General features: G+C 42.3%; 1 protein-coding gene across 1 annotated transcript in view; it reads left to right on the top strand.

Annotated features, from left to right (window-relative positions):
- Positions 1-590: 590 nt before the first annotated feature.
- The window catches only part of NAALADL2 (N-acetylated alpha-linked acidic dipeptidase like 2), a gene marked incomplete at both ends in the record, with an annotated part of 383945 nt that continues 367977 nt past the window's right edge, over positions 591-16558 (top strand). Inside the window, one exon of the mRNA XM_082486918.1 lies at positions 591-633. Within this exon, the coding sequence (XP_082343044.1) occupies positions 591-633 (43 nt within the window). The remainder of the gene's footprint in view (positions 634-16558) is intronic.

Below are 16558 nucleotides of genomic sequence, written 5' to 3' on the forward strand. Positions count from 1 at the left end.
CGTTTTCCTTGGAGGTAATCTTTGTGAAAGACAGGGGAAGGGTGGTTTTGGTTTTTAGGTCTTGGGTTCTTTGCAAAGCTTTTGCCAAGGAGCACCGCCTCTGCGGCGAGCATCCTTCTGCGCCATGGAGAGCTGCGGCTGCGAAGTTCCCATCCCACAGAGGCTGGCTTGATAGTTACCGTTTAGTTTCCCTGTGAAATGTAAATTCGGAGGGTCTTTAAAATCAGTTGCAAACTTTCTGTTGGCATTTTGACTAAAACACCTGCCAGGAAAAAGAAATATTCTTCAGATCGCTGTCTGCGTGAAAGTGAAAGGAAAGGGTGGGAGAGTCCAGGAGGAGACAAAGCAGCGTTGCCCGAAGCACATGGTAATCACAGGAGATCAAAGGATATGATGTCAGTTTATAGCGAAACAGGTCAGGCAAGCCCAGGTAGCTCAGGAAGCAGGATACTAATTATTCACAGAAGAAAGTCAGGTATACGGTTACTGTGCTGCAGCTGAAAGTCGGGAGGTCAAAACTTGCGCAGCAACCGAGTCAACTTGATAAAACAGCTTGGCTCCTTACGGGGGGAGTTTATCGTTTTCTAGAAATGGGAGAGAATGAATCTAGTGTGCCGAGTCCGTCCCTACAAGGTAAGCACGTGCAACCCGCAAAATGCTCTGCCGTTTGGAAGTTTGGGGCATTGTGAGTCTCTGCGTGTAGGAGCTTGTTTTGCTCTCGGCTGTTGCGGCGTGTGCTGTGTGTCCACACGAGGGGACGTGTTTATGCATGTGTTTTGGGGAAAGGAGGAAATCCACATCCCTCATCTCTGCAATACATTGTTTAAAAAAATAAGATAAGATCGTGTAGGCATGCGGCACTGTATTGTCAACAAAGGCTGCTTTAAACTTAAGGTGATCTGTGGATGTCAAGGTTACCGTTTGGTAGCTTAGTTCAATCTTCTGCGAGTGTTTTTTTTTAGCTTGGAAGTGCTCTGCCCGACTGTTTTGCACAAATTAAGTACCTGTTGCATGCGAGCAGGGCATGGCAGATGCATAAAAGATGAAGGATATGCTTTCCGTTTTGCTTTCTTGACTTAGTCCAGGTTGTTGCCTTTTCTTCTTCTGCGGGCTGTGCTAAGGTAACCCCAACACGCGCCCGCGAAGCAGCCCTTGGAACCGCTTGGGTGGCTAACTGTAAGAACGGAGTATTCTGTCCTAGGTGTTTTAAAGTTTCAGTAGGAGCCGGAACACAACAGTTCATAAATCTTGCTTAGTCCTTCTTTTGCAACGTTAACGTCAAGTTTTTGCTTTGCGAAAGAATGTTTTCCCAGTAGCCCTTTTTTCTTCCAACAGACAGCTTTAACGTCCCAGGAAATATTATCTTCCTGCAGAATTATTTCATTATTTTTACCTTCTGAGCATTCAGTGGTTTGGTTTCTTTTTTTTTTTTTTTTTTTTCCCCCCTGACATTCAACCCGTGCTTTTTTTTCTACTCGACTTTACCAGTCTGTTCCTGGTCTCTTTCTCTGCTTTGCATACCGGCAAGGGATAAAGCTTTGTGCCTATTTGGGGTTTTGCGAGAATCCTCAAGCTGTTGTATAATTTGCAAATGGGTTTCTGAGAGCTGAAACAGTAACTTCCTCGTCAATGAGAAGCTGCGTTACTATTTTTCCCCTGTAGTTATTCTTTATATACACACAAGCATGTTATACTGGGATTCAAATATGTGTCTCTGACCTATGTTAACTGGGAATAACTCTGTTAATATCGGAGCAGATTTTGTTCATGGAGAACTTCTATTCCACTCCTTTTTTGGGGGGGTGTGTGTTAATAAGTATGTACATACTACACAGAAAACACACGCTCGCAAATTCAATTTTGATCCAGATTTTAATTTTCAAAAAAAGCAAGTGATGTTCAGTAGCGTACAGGTCTAAACACCATTTCTGGTGTGGCAGTGTTGTTTCTTTCTTCTCTTTCTTCATTCAGGATCTGACTTGAGGGTGCCAGGGGTATGCTGTTCAGAAATATATCCAGCCTAATTTTGTTCTTATTTTTCATGCTGTAAGCGAGGAGCTATTTCACTGCTGCTAATAAAATCATATTGATAAAACTGATGTAAAATGATTTGGGGCCCATTGTAGTTTATATAGGGCTTTTGGGAACCGTGACTGTGATTCTGACTTCATTTGTGCCTTTTCTCCATTACCGTAAGTGAGCTTAGTCAAATGGAATTTCTCTTCATTTGCATTAGTGGAAATGGGACAAGAATTAGGGCTCCACAGTAATACCAATTTTACATAAAAGTGTTCTGTCTGTACGTGCATGCAAACACACATACACTCTCAGTATAATTTTTTTTTTTTTTTTGCCATCAATCTGATGTACTGGGTTATTTCCAGGTGTGCTTGTTTTTAGAAACTGTCCAAAATAATTGGTGATTCAACCGGTGTGTTTTTTAAGGCAAAAAAAAAGGTGGAAAAATTAGCATTACTCAAGATACCTGTCAAAACCACTGCTAGTGAGAGAACTTGCATTTCTTTTCATGTTATTTATTTTTAGAGGACTTTGCACTTGTATGAGTTGCTAAAGGTGCCAGATTGACAGCCCTGGAGGCTGGCTGCACTTTTTCATTAGGAAGAGAGATACGGCCCGGGCAGCAGGTGCGTGAGCCTACTTGCTGGGCTATACCCACGCGGCACGGTTCTGCCGTGAAAAAACCCTTTTTGAGGATCCAAGGGTTTCGGTCCTGTTCACTCCTTGCCTTTCCCTGAAGCGTTTTCTTCTGAGGGCACAACATAATGGTCTTGTGATGATTAGGTTTGCGCACTAAAGACTACGCAGAGACCTTTATTTGATTTCACCAAAGAGCCGTCAGATGGTGACGGCGGCTCGGGGCTTACGTAAGTCAGTAATTCTCGCCATCTGGTCAATCAGTAAATATAAGGTCACCCTGCCGTCACAGCAGTTTTGGTTTGCACTATGTCCAGTAAGCTCAGAGAATAAATGAGCTCGTGGGTCGGTTCCGTCGTTATTCTGCTACTTCTGTAAAAGCTTCAGACCTCCGTTTCTACGGAGGCTGGCAGCCTGGCTGTGACAACTGGAAAGAGCAAAGCCCAGAACAATAGGGCTTTGACTGCCAGCCATAAACTGATTCCTCATTCAAGCGAGCGCACTGAGAGCCCTTCAAAAATGCACTGCAACTAGCTGAGAATATCTTGTGATCTTGTGGCTTGGGGTTGGTTGGTTTTTTGGTGGTGGTTGTTGGGTTTTTTGCTTTTAGAATCGAGATCCGTTCCATCACATGAGTTGTATTCAGTCTTCCTGTGATTAAGTACTGTTTACTGGAGAGTATGACAGTATTAGCCCCCAAAGAGGCAATTACTGTAAATTTTAATTTTATGATCTTGTACATGAGTTGTAATTGATTTTACCCTGTATTGTGTTGCTGGATGATCATAGTAGTTTTGCTTGCTTGCTTGCTAAGTGTGTGTAATACATGCTTGCCTCTCTGGCCCACAGAGGACAGAGTTAAATTGACAAGTTCAAGTTAAAGCAGCTTATTCTTGTGGTTCTCGGGAGGCACAGTAAGCGAGCAAGAATGAGAGGAGCATTATTAATATACCATCCTGAAAAATTGGGGTTTTTTCAGGGCTCCCTTATGTGCTGTTTATTAGCATAAACTTTAGTTTCATTATATATATCCTTAATATAAATGTATGACTAAATAAGTATAATATTTCTTAAAATAATTTCCAGCAAGTTCAGATCCTTTCCATAATTAATCTGGGCTCTGAAGTTTGTTTTCCTTAGGGTTTGTTCTTGAGTTCTGATGTTGATTTTTAGATCAATATATATGTAGTCACATGAAACATTTACAGACCGGATCTAAAAGAAGCAACTACTACTTTTTGCTGGGGAAGGTGATAGGAAAATATCAAGAGGTTACACAAAGAACATGGCATGCTTGCATGGGGCAGCTGGAATTAAAAAGGGAATGTCCCAGAAAGCGAATTTCAGAACGGTGTCTTTTCAGTCTCGGGCGTCCCTTTCTTAATGAGAGGGCTTCTTGGCCACCAGGTCTACCCTTTTTGCTAGGCTATATGAAGAATAGGCTTGTTTCAGGTTTGGGTTTTTGAGCAGGGCTCTGAATAATGCTAATGAATGCTGTAATCAGTTGTAGTTATTAACTGGGGTTCTCTAACAAGAGATGGTATTTCTGAAGTTCCATTGTAAAAATGCTTCCTCCCCCCTTTGCATTTGATGACCCCAGTCCTCAGAATTGAGTGCCTGTTTGCTCTCTGGACAATTATTAGCAGAACATCATCGGGTCCCTTCTTGGGTCTTTTTGAATGATAATAGTGAGGGTTTCCTGTGACAGCATTTCTTACACAGATTGGCTCTATTCACCAACCGGGTACAGTAACAATGGGTAATTTAAAATAATTCATTTTATTGCTGCCTCCTGTAGATTTTTGACTTTCATTTCAAAGTGGTGAATCTAGAGAGCTGGAGAAGTATGTTCTGATCACTATCCTGGTGCTGTGAAAAATATGAGATTCAAATAGTCCTGCAGAGCCATCAGCAGCTGGATCAGCACAGAGCGCTCTTTTGACTTCAGTTTAAGTCATTTCAACATTTTTTAGGTGCTTTTAACTCTTTTATCACAGGTATGCCTTTTTTTTTTTTTTTTTAGCTTTGATTTCCCAGTTTCTATGTGGTCATCAATCAGGGTTTGGGATTTCAGTTCTACAGAAATATCCTCACTAACATAAGCATATTAAAACTGAGAAAACTGCATAAATTGAAGCATGATAACAGTGAATTTCTCTCCATTGGTGAGAATCCACTGTAGAACTGGATATCAGACCCAAGACTTGCAGCTCCCAATCTGCTCTGTATTATTGTTGTTTTGCTTTTATAATCCTTTCCAGTTCTTAGAGGTATGTTGCAGATGATTGCATCCTAATATATATGCCTGAAAATGAAACAAGATAGCAGCATCTTGCTGCAATAAATAGAACTGAAATTGAAAATGTAGTAGATGTATAGTAAAAGGATGATGTTTGCAAAGTGTCCGAAAACTTTTCCTCATAATCTTGATCATAAAGCTACTTTAAAATTAAATGTAGAAATAAGCTCGTGTCGGCAGTTGGGTCTATCAGATTCAGTGTTTGCCACTCAGGGAAGTGATCCAGAGGAAGTTGTCGGTTTTTCCCCCGATACATCAATCTTCGGGGTGTGCGGTAAGCATTGTATTTATTTTGGCTGCTCCCGTACCTCTTCTCTCTGAAAATATGTCACTTACTGGAGAAAAGTAAAGAACGGAGGTCGGCGCAGGGGGAATATCAACGTGCTTTTAGCAGTTTAGGTAAAAGAAAACAAGGTTTATATACACTTCTTATGCAGATATGACACTAGTCATAATCTAAAGAGTGCTCTGCGTTCATAGCAGGTCCTGACAAGGTCTCTCTTTCCTTCTTCTTCAGGTACTGGAATTTTCCTGGAAGTGGCTGGAATTTTTTCCACTTTTTTACAGGGATTGCATTTCATAATCCTGGTGGAAAAGGTGGTGGTGGTGAGGGGATTTTATTTGATTTGTCTTTTCCCTTTGCTTGAAAAACAGCACCTCCACTGATCTCCAGCAAAAAAGAGGTGGTATAATCCTGGGGCAGTATCCTAAACGGTGGCCTCTCTAGCAGCGAGTTGCGCTTAGTGATGTTGCTTTTGTCATACAGGTTTCATTAGTTATTGAGAGCTTCTGTATTTAGCACACACAGAAAAGTTATGGGGCGGTTGACTATTGTTGCCTTAATTACTGAGGAAACGAGTCTTCTGTAGCTGCGCTGTCTCTGTCAGATGAACTTGAGAATGTTTGGGCAAATTTCATGTATGTTGGATGTTCTTCTGGGAGCATATTTTTCCCCAAATGTTTTATCAGAGATCAGTTGGTTTCTGCAGCAGTAAATGTAGCTGAAGATATATCTTAGGTATAGAGGAGAGGGAGCAAACAAGTTTAATTACTTTTCAGTGACTTCAGATCTTCATATCCTAAGATTAATTTTTAATTACACAGAAAACTGTGCAACCTGTCCACACTTACAGAACAAAATGCTGCCTGGTTTGCTAAAGAAGAACAAGTTTGTCAGAAAAACTGTGATTTCATTACCTGTTATGGTATTTTCTAGCTCTCATTATTTCGGAGAGGAAAAAAAAAAGAACTCCGTAAGGATGCAGTTCAGCTGTATTTAATATCTGTATCATAGTTGTGACAATTTGTAGGAATCTCATGTTTATGGAGTATGTAGAACTGGGAACAACAACTGCAAGACCGTTCCTTTTACATTTTCAGCAGTTAGAAGCAAGAAGGATTTACTCGATCTACATCAGAAAAGTGGCTAAAACCCATTGGAAACCAATGGTTAACTCTAAGGATGCTTGTCATGTTGTGGTTTAGCCCCAGCTGGCAACTGGGACCGTGCAGCTGCTCGCTCACCCCCTGGTTTGGATGGGGGAGAGTGTTGGAAGATTAAGTGAGGAAAAAATTCATGGGTTGAGATAAAGACAGTTTAAGTAAAGCAAAAGCCGTGCATGCAAGCAAAGCAAAACAAGGAATTCATACACTGCTTCCCATGGGCAGGCAGGTGTTCAGCCGTCCCCAGGAGAGCAGGGCTCCATCATGCGTAACGGTCACTTGGAAAGACAAATGTCATCACCCCGAATGTTCCCCCACTTCCTTGTTCTTCCCCCAGCTTTATATGCTGAGCATGACATCACATGGCATGGAATGTTCCTTTGGTCGGTTGGGGTCAGCTGTCCCGGCTGTGTCTCCTCCCAGCTTTTTGTACACCCCCGACCTACTCGCTGGCGGGGCGGTGTGAGGAGCAGAAAAGACCTTGAGAGCTCAGCAACAACCAAAACCACCAGTGTGCCATCAACACCATTCTTGTTCCACGTCCAAAACACAGCACTGCACCAGCTGCCAGCAAGAAAGTCAACTCCATCCCAGCTGAAACCATGACACGTGTACTTCTTCAAGAAAGATGTGCGTGTTCTGTGTAGTAGTGCTGGAGCTTTTTGCTCAAATTATTAATTTCTGTTTTTTTTTTTTTTAGAGTCCACTGTCATGTTTACCTCAGGGCGGTATTTCAGTTGGTGCAGAGCCCTGGGGTACCTTTGGACCTGCACTGGTACTTTGGTACTTGGGGTCCATGCTTTCAGAGTGGTGCTGCAGCTCTTTCTGCCTTTTCCCAGTTTCATGTTTCTGCCATCTTGGACTTCCGAAGGGCAGACTTTAGCCTGTTTAGGAGCATAGTTGAGAGTGTCCCTTGAGAGACAGTTTTGAAGGGCAAAGGTGCCCAGGAAAGCTGGTCATACTTCAAGCAGGTAGTCTTAGAAGCACAGGAGAAGGACATCCCCATGTCTCGAAAAACAAGCCAACAGGGAAGAAGACCAGCCTGGCTAAATAGAGAGCTTTGGCTGGATCTCAAGAAAAAAAAGGAAAGCTTACATTCTCTGGAAAAAGGGATTGGCAACTTATGAAGATTACCAAGATATAAGGAAGCTATCTAGAGGGAAACCTAGAAGGGCCAAAGCTCAATCGGAATTCAGCTTGGCCACTGCAGTTAAAGATAATAATAAGAGATTCCTTCAGTATATCAATAGAAAAAGGAAGACTAGGGAAAATGTAGGCCCACTGGTGAATGAGGCAGGTGCCCTAGTGGTTATACAGAAGATACAGAGAAGGCAGAGTTACTGAATGCCTTCTTTTATTCGGTCTTCACTGCTAAAGCTGTCCCTTGCAAATCCCAAACCCTGGAGGCAAGGGGGAAGGTCTGGAGAGAGGAAGATTTTCCCTCAGTTGAGGAGGACCGGGTCAGAGACCACTTGGCCAAGCTGGACATTCACAAGTCCATGGGCACTGATGGCACGCACCCGTGAGTGCTGAGAGAGCTGGCGGATGTTATTGCTAGACCACTCTCCATTGTCTTTGAAAGGTCATGGAGAACAGGAGAGGTGCCGGGAGACTGGTGGAAGGCCAACATAACTCCAGCCTTCAGAAAAGGCAAGAAGGAGGACCCAGGGAACTAAAGACCAGTTAGTCTCACCTCTGTCCCTGGGAAGGTAATGGAGCGACTCATTCTGGATGTCATCTCCAAACATGCTGAGGAACAGGAAGTTATTGGAAGTGGTCAACACAGATTTACCAAGGGTAAATCATTCTTGACCAATCTGATAGCTTTGTGTATGATGTTATAACTGGTTGGCTGGATGAAGGGAGAGCCGTAGGTGTCATCTACCTTGACTTTAGCAAGGCTTTTGACACCATCTCCCATAACATCCTCGTTAGGAAGCTGAGGAAGTGTGGGCTAGATGAGGTGACAGTGAGGTAGATTGAAAGCTGGCTGTGTGACGGAAGTCAGAGGGTTGTGATCAGCGGCACAGACTCTAGCTGGAGGCCTGTAACCAGCGGTGTCCCCCAGGGGTCAATACTCGGTCCAGTTTTGTTCAATATATTATTTAATGACCTGGATGAGGGGACAGAGTGTATCCTCAGCAAGTTTGCTGATGATACCAAACTGGGTGGGGTGGCTGACACCCCAGAGGGCCGTGCTGCCATCCAGCGTGCCCTGGACAGGCTGGAGAGCTGGGCAGAGAAGAACCTAATGAGGTTCAACAAGAGCAAGTGCAAGGTCCTGCACCTGGGGAGGAAGAATGCAAAGCACCAGTATAGGTTAGGGGCGGACCTGCTGGGAAGTAGTTCTGAGGAGAAGGATCTGGGGGTTGTGGTAGATAGTAAATTATCCATGGCCCAGCAATGTGCCCTTGTCGCCAAAAAGGCCAATGGAATCCTGGGCTGCATAGGGAAGAGTGTGGCCAGTAGGTCGAGGGAGGTCATTCTCCCCCTCTACTCTGCACTGGTGAGGCCACAACTGGAATACTGTGTCCAGTTTTGGGCTCCCCAGTTCAAGAGGGACAGGGAACTGCTGGAGCGAGTCCAGCGAAGGGCAACTAAGATGATGAAGGGCTTGGAGCATCTCCCTTATGAGGAAAGGCTGAGAGAGCTGGGACTCTTTAGCCTGGAGAAGAGAAGGCTGAGGGGAGACCTTATTATGGCATACAAATATCTAAAGGGTGGGTTGAAGGAGGATGGAGCCAGGTTCTCTTCAGTGGTTCCCAGTGACAGGACGAGGGGCAATGGGCACAAGTTGGAACATAGGAAGTTCCATTCAAATACGTGGAAAAACTTTACGGTGAGGGTGACAGAGCACTGGCACAGGCTGCCCAGGGAGGTGGTGGAGTCCCCTTCTCTGGAGATTTTCAAGACCCGCCTGGATGCAGTCCTGAGTAATGTGCTCTGGGCAGTCCTGCTTTGGCAGGGGAGTTGGGCTAGATGATCTCTAGAGGTCCCTTCCAACTCTGAACATTCCATCATTCCGTGAATATACTGAAGACCTTCTTAGCATTCAGGAGAATAAAAAGCATAACCTAAAGTTAACGAAGTCCATGCCTGTAGAAGCAGTCATAGAAAGTGGAGCCGAGATTTTTAGCCTGAATGTTACTGTGACTCTACAGTGCTATGCATAGTTCTATAATAGCTGGCTTTGTCAATTTGTATATATATTCATCTCCTTCTTCAAATAGCGCTTGTATAAAAGTGGCATTTCTGCTGTCTGTGTAAGCTCAGCTTTATGTGCCTTCATAACACAATTAAGTTTTCTGCATTTTATTCCTGCTAGTGCTGCAAAGAGGGGCTGAGTCAGACTGTATTTCTTCTTGTGCTTCATCAGCAGAAATGTTTACCAACTTTGTAGTTATATTTTATTTGTGAAAAAGCGATGAAAGTAATGGGGTTGCACTGGTATCGGAAGGTTTAATTTGGCCCGTGTTGTTATTAGCATTGACATTGACTGAGACATATGAGCAAGAAATAATCCAGTTAGACTTCCACGGCCCAAGGCCGAGTTTTTAGGGTTGACAGGAAACAAATATACATCTTTTCACTTCTAAGCTGAGTATATTTGACCTGAAAGTCTGAGAGTTACAGTAAACCCAATTCATGGCAATGCTGGTTGTGCAGCAGAATCGTTTTTTCTCTCTCCTCATAGAGGTGATGCATAGATGTCCTCATTCAACTTCTCTCTCTTCTCCTTTGCTCTCCCTTCTCTCTTCAAGTCTCTTCTCAGTATGACTTGGGTGGAAGAAAGCATAGGTGGAGCATTCGGGTTATAAATAAATATAAAGCCATCCCATTATTCCAGTAAATTAAATTACAGATACCGTATTACTCCAGCTCCTGGCAGCGTCGAGGACTCTGGTGCCTTCACGCCATCCCCAGGATGCTGCTTCTCCGGAACAAAGCCTTCATGGCGGTCGAGCTCTAAGGGACTGTAATTCCAGTTCTCTGTTAACTCATGGGCATTCTGGCCACCCACCTATAAATTGTAGCATAGCTGATCATTAACTAACAGAAATTTATGTAAACTCATGTCCCCTACATACCTGAACAACAAAATGTTTGTAACTGTTGCTTTGACAATATGGAGAATTTTTCCTATTTACTATTTCTATACTTACCAGATTACATGTAAAAACCATAAAATCCTTTATATTATCCATAAACATAATAAAAAATGCTACACTACATAACTTTGACTTAGTCAATAATTCTAGGCTTAGCCTGAGGGGTTGAAAAGAAAATTATTCCCGTTACAAATTTTAATTATGCCATAAACTTTGGGAAATAGCTATTGATCTTCAGCATCTGGCATCAGAAATGTTGCCTGCTTTTTTTGGTTATTTAGTTTGTGAGTAGCATTGTCATATAGGATAAAAATAAGAAATGTCAGAGGAGATGAAGATGCACCATATGCAAATGAGAATATTTTGGTTTGTTTATGTACTAAAAATATTTTATTGCCGAAGAGTTTTTTGTTTCTTACCAGATTTTTTGAGCTATATCCAGAGAAATTTGCATTTGAGATGCAAGAAAGCAAATTCTAATTCTATCGAAGACCCTTTCTCACCATGGGACACTATAATGTATACAGTATTTTTTTTTTTTGTCTTAGAGGTACATTCAAAATTGCAATTCAGTTGACTTTTCCCTGTGTGAAAAAATTGCTATTCCAAGAGCCAGATGAGACAGAGGCTGGAACCTTATTTCTGTACTTTTTGCCTTGAAGCTGGGCTGGTAGGCGATGGGTCTTAGTGTAAAAATTTTAAGTCTGGCTTAAAATAGTAAAATTGATTTCTGAGCTGATAAGAAATCAGTGACAAAGCATTGCTCACAGTGAGCTCTTACTCAGATGTTGCGGAGTAGGAAGAAGAGTTTCTTAACGTGTTTGAATTCCAGAACAGCACGTAACGGGTTGCAGACAACCTTTCTAATCCTAATAAGGCCTGGAGCCAAATGTGTTGTTTCGTGGCGTATCTGCTTACGGTTCGTGAGGTTTGACCGTAGGTGAAAGAAGAGGGAGAACTGAAGTGATCCCCAAAAATAGTCATTTTAGGTGACTGGAAACACAGGCTATGTGCTCATCAAAATTTCAGTACAAGGATCCTTGTAGGCAGAATAGAATAAAACTCCCTTTCTCTTCCCCTGTGCAAAATAGTCTTTGAGGAGACGCTGCTTGGTGCCCTCCTTCTGAGGTAAATAGAGGAAGATGGTCTTTCCTATCCAGGAGAACTGGAGCTACATAGAGAAAAACGGGTTGGAGATCTTCAAAGAACTGGCCCTGGGAAGGACGATCGAGGGCAGCTCATTGCAATGGCAGAGAGTGATGGAGAAGCTCAGACTCCTGAGTAGGTGCCTGTGGGACCAAAAAGTGCTTGCTTGCTTTCCAAATGTCTACATTGTGTAAAGCAAGGAGGTGGTTTGTGTGGTCCCGAGAATTAGTGCTATTCTAGTTGGCTCAGTACAAAGATATAGTGAACTTAATCTTAGTGCCTAATGATGTATGGATGCATCTATATTAAAAGGAAGGATGTTTGTAAAGCTGTAGCGTGTGGGCGGGCTGCTCTGTAAAGGAACCTCCCAGAACACCCTTGAAAAATATTGTACTTTTCTTCCTTTTTCAGCAAGGGGTGGATGCACCTCCGTCCCTTTCTGCTTCTTAGTTTTACTTCGATTCTCACCTTTTTCTCTTCATGCACCCTGTGGTGAGCACTGATACCAAGCGGCGTCTGAAGTTTCTCAGACTTTGGGCACGTTACGGCAATGCTGTGACCTCTTATTGAATAAGTAAACTAAGCAAAACTAGGGCAAAGATGATTTCCGAGAGGCAGCTTGTAGTGGCTCTTGCCAACTCTTCGGCAGGAAATTGCTCTCTCGTAAGAGTATCTGCCAGTGGCGTATTGATGCTGGAACCCTTCTGGCTGACTTTACTCTGCCTAGCCTTGAACAAAAGGGGCAGAAAAAAATGTCATTGAGGCTTGCAGGCATTTGAGGTGGCCAAAGTGACAGGTTGCACTGCAGCAGGTAAACGGAAGCCTATTAAGAACACACAGAGACAAAATGTGTCGTGTGAGCGTGGAGTGTTTTGTAGGGATGAACCTCGGCGAGGAAGACAGCTGTGGCCGTTTCAAGGACATGGAGCAATGATGCAGTTTCTGAAGGCTTTCTATGGCAAGTTCTGACTTACATATTTTCACTTAAGACTAAATGTCTAAATCGACACGTGCATCTACATTTTCTTTACAGAGCAGGACTAAGGCAGTGTCTCTATCTGACTGCAGAGACCTCTCAGTAAACTTAGAAACACCACCCCACCTCCAATTTTGTCTTCTCTGAAGAACCCAAGTACTGCTTGAATAGTATTTTTTTTTTTTTACTGTCTGCTTTCATTTATTGAAAAAAAATTAAATGTGTGAAATTATGCATTTTTCACAGGGGCAAAATTCATTGGAATGCTCAGTTCTCTCTCCAAAAACTTACAACTGTTTTTAGACCTGCCTTGATTTTTCGCTCCTCTGCAGTTACCCTTTAGCCATTTAATTTGGGCCGTATACTCCAGAAAAGTTCTGCCATCTATGTGTTGAGCCATTTATTTTGATGACAAAGGGAAAGGGAAGCTCAATACTTTGAAAAATGTAAGCTCTGATTTTTATATACTCTACTTTTTTATATATTGTTTCTGGCTGGCAGGTCAGATTTGTACTGCTGCCATATGCAGCAACTTAAAATTCATGTTGGTGTGTCACTGCAGTTACTACACTCAAGCCGCCACACCAAAAAAACTGTTAAATGTTTTATAACAAACTGTGAAATAACCTAATCATCTGCAAAAGGTGTAAAGATTTTATATTAAAATGCAATTAACTTCTGCTTTTTTGGTTGTTTCTTTTGAACAAATTGGTTATGTAAGACACGCGATTAATTGGCTTTTGCTTTTGGAGGGAATTTGTTTGCTATAACGTGGTGTCTGCTCTGACAATAGATGACTGCCACTAAATGTGCTGATGTTTGCGTGTAGGGAGATAGGCTCCTTTCGGTAGGAAGAGAAAGAAGAAAGCGTCTGCTAAAGCGAAGTGCCGAGTTGTACTCTGAAGACTCAAAGCCAGAGATGGGCTGAGACGGAAGAGGACTTGTTTCAGTTTTTTGGTGGGATAACAGATTTTCTGTATGGGCTTGGGTTGCCCCCTTCTCTTGCTTTGTTCAAACCTTCTGCTTTGCTTTTTACCTTAGGCGCTCGTTTGAGATAAGCAGACAGATTTGAGCTCTGCAGGCACCGTGGGGTTAAAATCTGTCAATAATTCTCAAGTGCCTTTATCTCAGGGAAGGTAAATACGATAGCGGCAAGGACTGCTTACAGGTACCTTTGTGGTTTTAATTGGCTCATTTCTAACAGTAGAAGAGAGTGTTCAAACGAAATGGAAAAATCCAGTCTTCTATACAAAAGGAAACTTTCCTAAGACGTGAGTTTAGAACGTGCTGAGCTATTAAAAATCAAGAGGTAGAGTAGAACTCTTACCATGAAGGGTGGGAACAGAAAGGTTGGGAGAGAAAAGTGACGAAATGAAGAATGTGGTTGAGAAAGCCCTTCTGCCGCAGTTGCGGTGGGGTATGACGGATAGCGGCACCGGCCACCTTCCTTTGCACGGCTGGGAACCTAAAATCGGAGAGTAAGTTTCCACCTTCCCGAGGGTGTTTCTTGTTTCGAGACAGACTTTTCAACCGGCTAATTGGCTGTCCATCCAAAATGCTGTAGGCACTGTACTAATAAGAGTGTTATAAAACAGGTTTAAATGCGAGTCTTGATGTAACTGTTCCCATTACCTCCTTCCTAAGTCATGCAGCAGCCTGAGGACGGGTGTTTGGGTGAAAGAGGGATTGGCTACTTCAGTGCCCTGCGTGCAGCAGTCGGGTGAACGCTTCTCCTTTTTGCTCGTGCTGTAAAGCTCTACGTCACACTGAGTGTCTCTAAGCACCCTCCAGAGGTGACCTGGAAGCGAAGGGTTCCTTGTGTGATACTTCAGTGTTGTTTTTAATCTGCTTTATGATATTTCCAGCTCATTTTATAATGCAACAATCTGTTTGCTATGTAAAAGGAATAAAATTTTTAAAAAAATAATTGAAAGTAGAAATTTATCTGACGCAATGGTTTGATTTTTGGTAGACTAATGGAAATGCTAAGTCTTTTAAGATGTCAAACATCCTGGAAAAACAAATCTATCCCACTAAATTTACATTAATCAAATAGTTTCGCAAATACTGTCTTTCTTAAATGTGAATGCTGAGATTTGGCCTCTAAATGCAGTGTATTGGGTTTTTTTTTATTCTGCTATAACTGCATTTTGTATTTTTAAGGGTAAACTGTATCCTCCAGTGTGGGCATGGGTGTCTTAGCATCAGGAAGCAGCAGGTACTGACCTTTTGGGTCTCTTCACATCCTTCAGGGACATCACAGGGTCTATAAACCAGTCTGTCTTTTACCATTGCACTCTGCAGCTGAAGATTGGAGATTACCGGTTACATCTCTGTAAATCATGTCCAAAAGTTGCATGATTTTACATCCACAGGAGTTAATCGATCTGTGACTTGAAGTCCATCGTCTTTGGGGGCTGTGTTGTGTGTGTGGTGTATACACACGCAATGCGTGACCCTGTCCTGCCTACAGCCACTTTTCATAAATCAATAGCATGAAAAAGCGCATTGTCTGTCCGCCTTGGATATGTAATCTTATTCTTTAAATTTTGCCCTTCCCGCTGGGCACGGTGGAGGCAATCGGGTCAGTGAGGGCAGTTGTACACCACCTTGTCGTTCATGTTCTGTGGTTACACGCAGAAGGGCAGTAGTTAATTGTTTACACACTTTGACTATTGCTGAATTTGGCTTTAAAAAAATTAGGGATTAGGTTTCTTGCCTATTCAATTTGTGATTGTACTCCTAAGATAGGAATTTAGGGATATGCTTGCAGGCAATAATCATATTACTTTTCCAGCTTAGTCAAGAAACCTTTCCGGACTGGAGTCTGTGAAGGTGGAAGAGGTGGGTTTTCCTCTTTAGATCTACCAAAAAGCAAGAGAAAAATCAAATTGATTCTAAAACCAAAAGGAATCTTAGTGTCAAGATGTATATAGCCTTAGGTTATTGTCTCTGGTTTATTTTATTTATGTAATGAGGAGAGTCCATTGTAGCTTTATTTCTGTTTATTGCTTTGTCTTTAATGCAGACCAAAAGAAAACATTTTACTGACTTTAATGTCTGTGTCCCAGTTCCGCAGCATGGACGGTTACTGCTGTGCTCCCACTGAATGAGGATAAGGTCCAATAAAGCCTAGCTTTTGGCTGTTGATGAAGTCAGCTTTTGGGTTTAAGAAACTTGGATTGTTCCTTTTTTTTTTTTTTTTTTTTTTTTTTTTTTCTTGAAGTTTGGTGTCAGCTGCAGTTATTTGAGCTGGATTGAATCTTTTAGTGCAATTATGGGAAAACTAAAAGATGCAGGAAAGAAAAATCACCTTCATATTTCTAAAGTGAATTTTTAGAAAAACAAAATTAAATGGGTTTTGTGTTGTCTCAGAAACAGATGTTTGTTTAAACCCAATCATGAACTCATACTTGGATTTAATTTATTGTTTAATTTTGTACGAGTCTTTTGTAAGTGAACTGCCTCAGGAATCAACGAATAGGAGTTTGCTATATACTGAAGACTTGGAATGGAGGTTCTTTCAGCGGAGTTAAACATCCCAGGAAAAGAAACAAAATTGCTGCTGAAGCAGGCTCGTGTATATAGGTATTTGTCAGGGTTTAAAAGATGTGCTGTGAAATGAAGTTAGCGCATCTCCAGTTAAGTCTGAAGAACTGAGTTTGTTCTGAATCAGCTCTCAATCTTCAAAACTCAGACTTCTAAAAAGTGTTTTTTTTTTTTTGTGTTGCTTTTTTGGCTGTGGGGATGCGTGGCCTTGGCTGTGTTCAGTAGTTTCATGTGCACTGCATCGGAGTGCAGACAGGTCCTAAGCGGAGGCGATGAGATGCAGCTGCTGTCTTTACATTATTTTTGACCAGATGTGAAATAGGCCCACGGAAGTTTCAGGACGGTCATTTTGGTTTTCTGTATGGAAACGCTTACCTGATA

This window comes from Vanellus vanellus (assembly GCF_965231255.1).
Source record: "Vanellus vanellus genome assembly, chromosome: 8".
Classification (NCBI taxonomy): Eukaryota; Metazoa; Chordata; class Aves; order Charadriiformes; family Charadriidae; genus Vanellus; species Vanellus vanellus.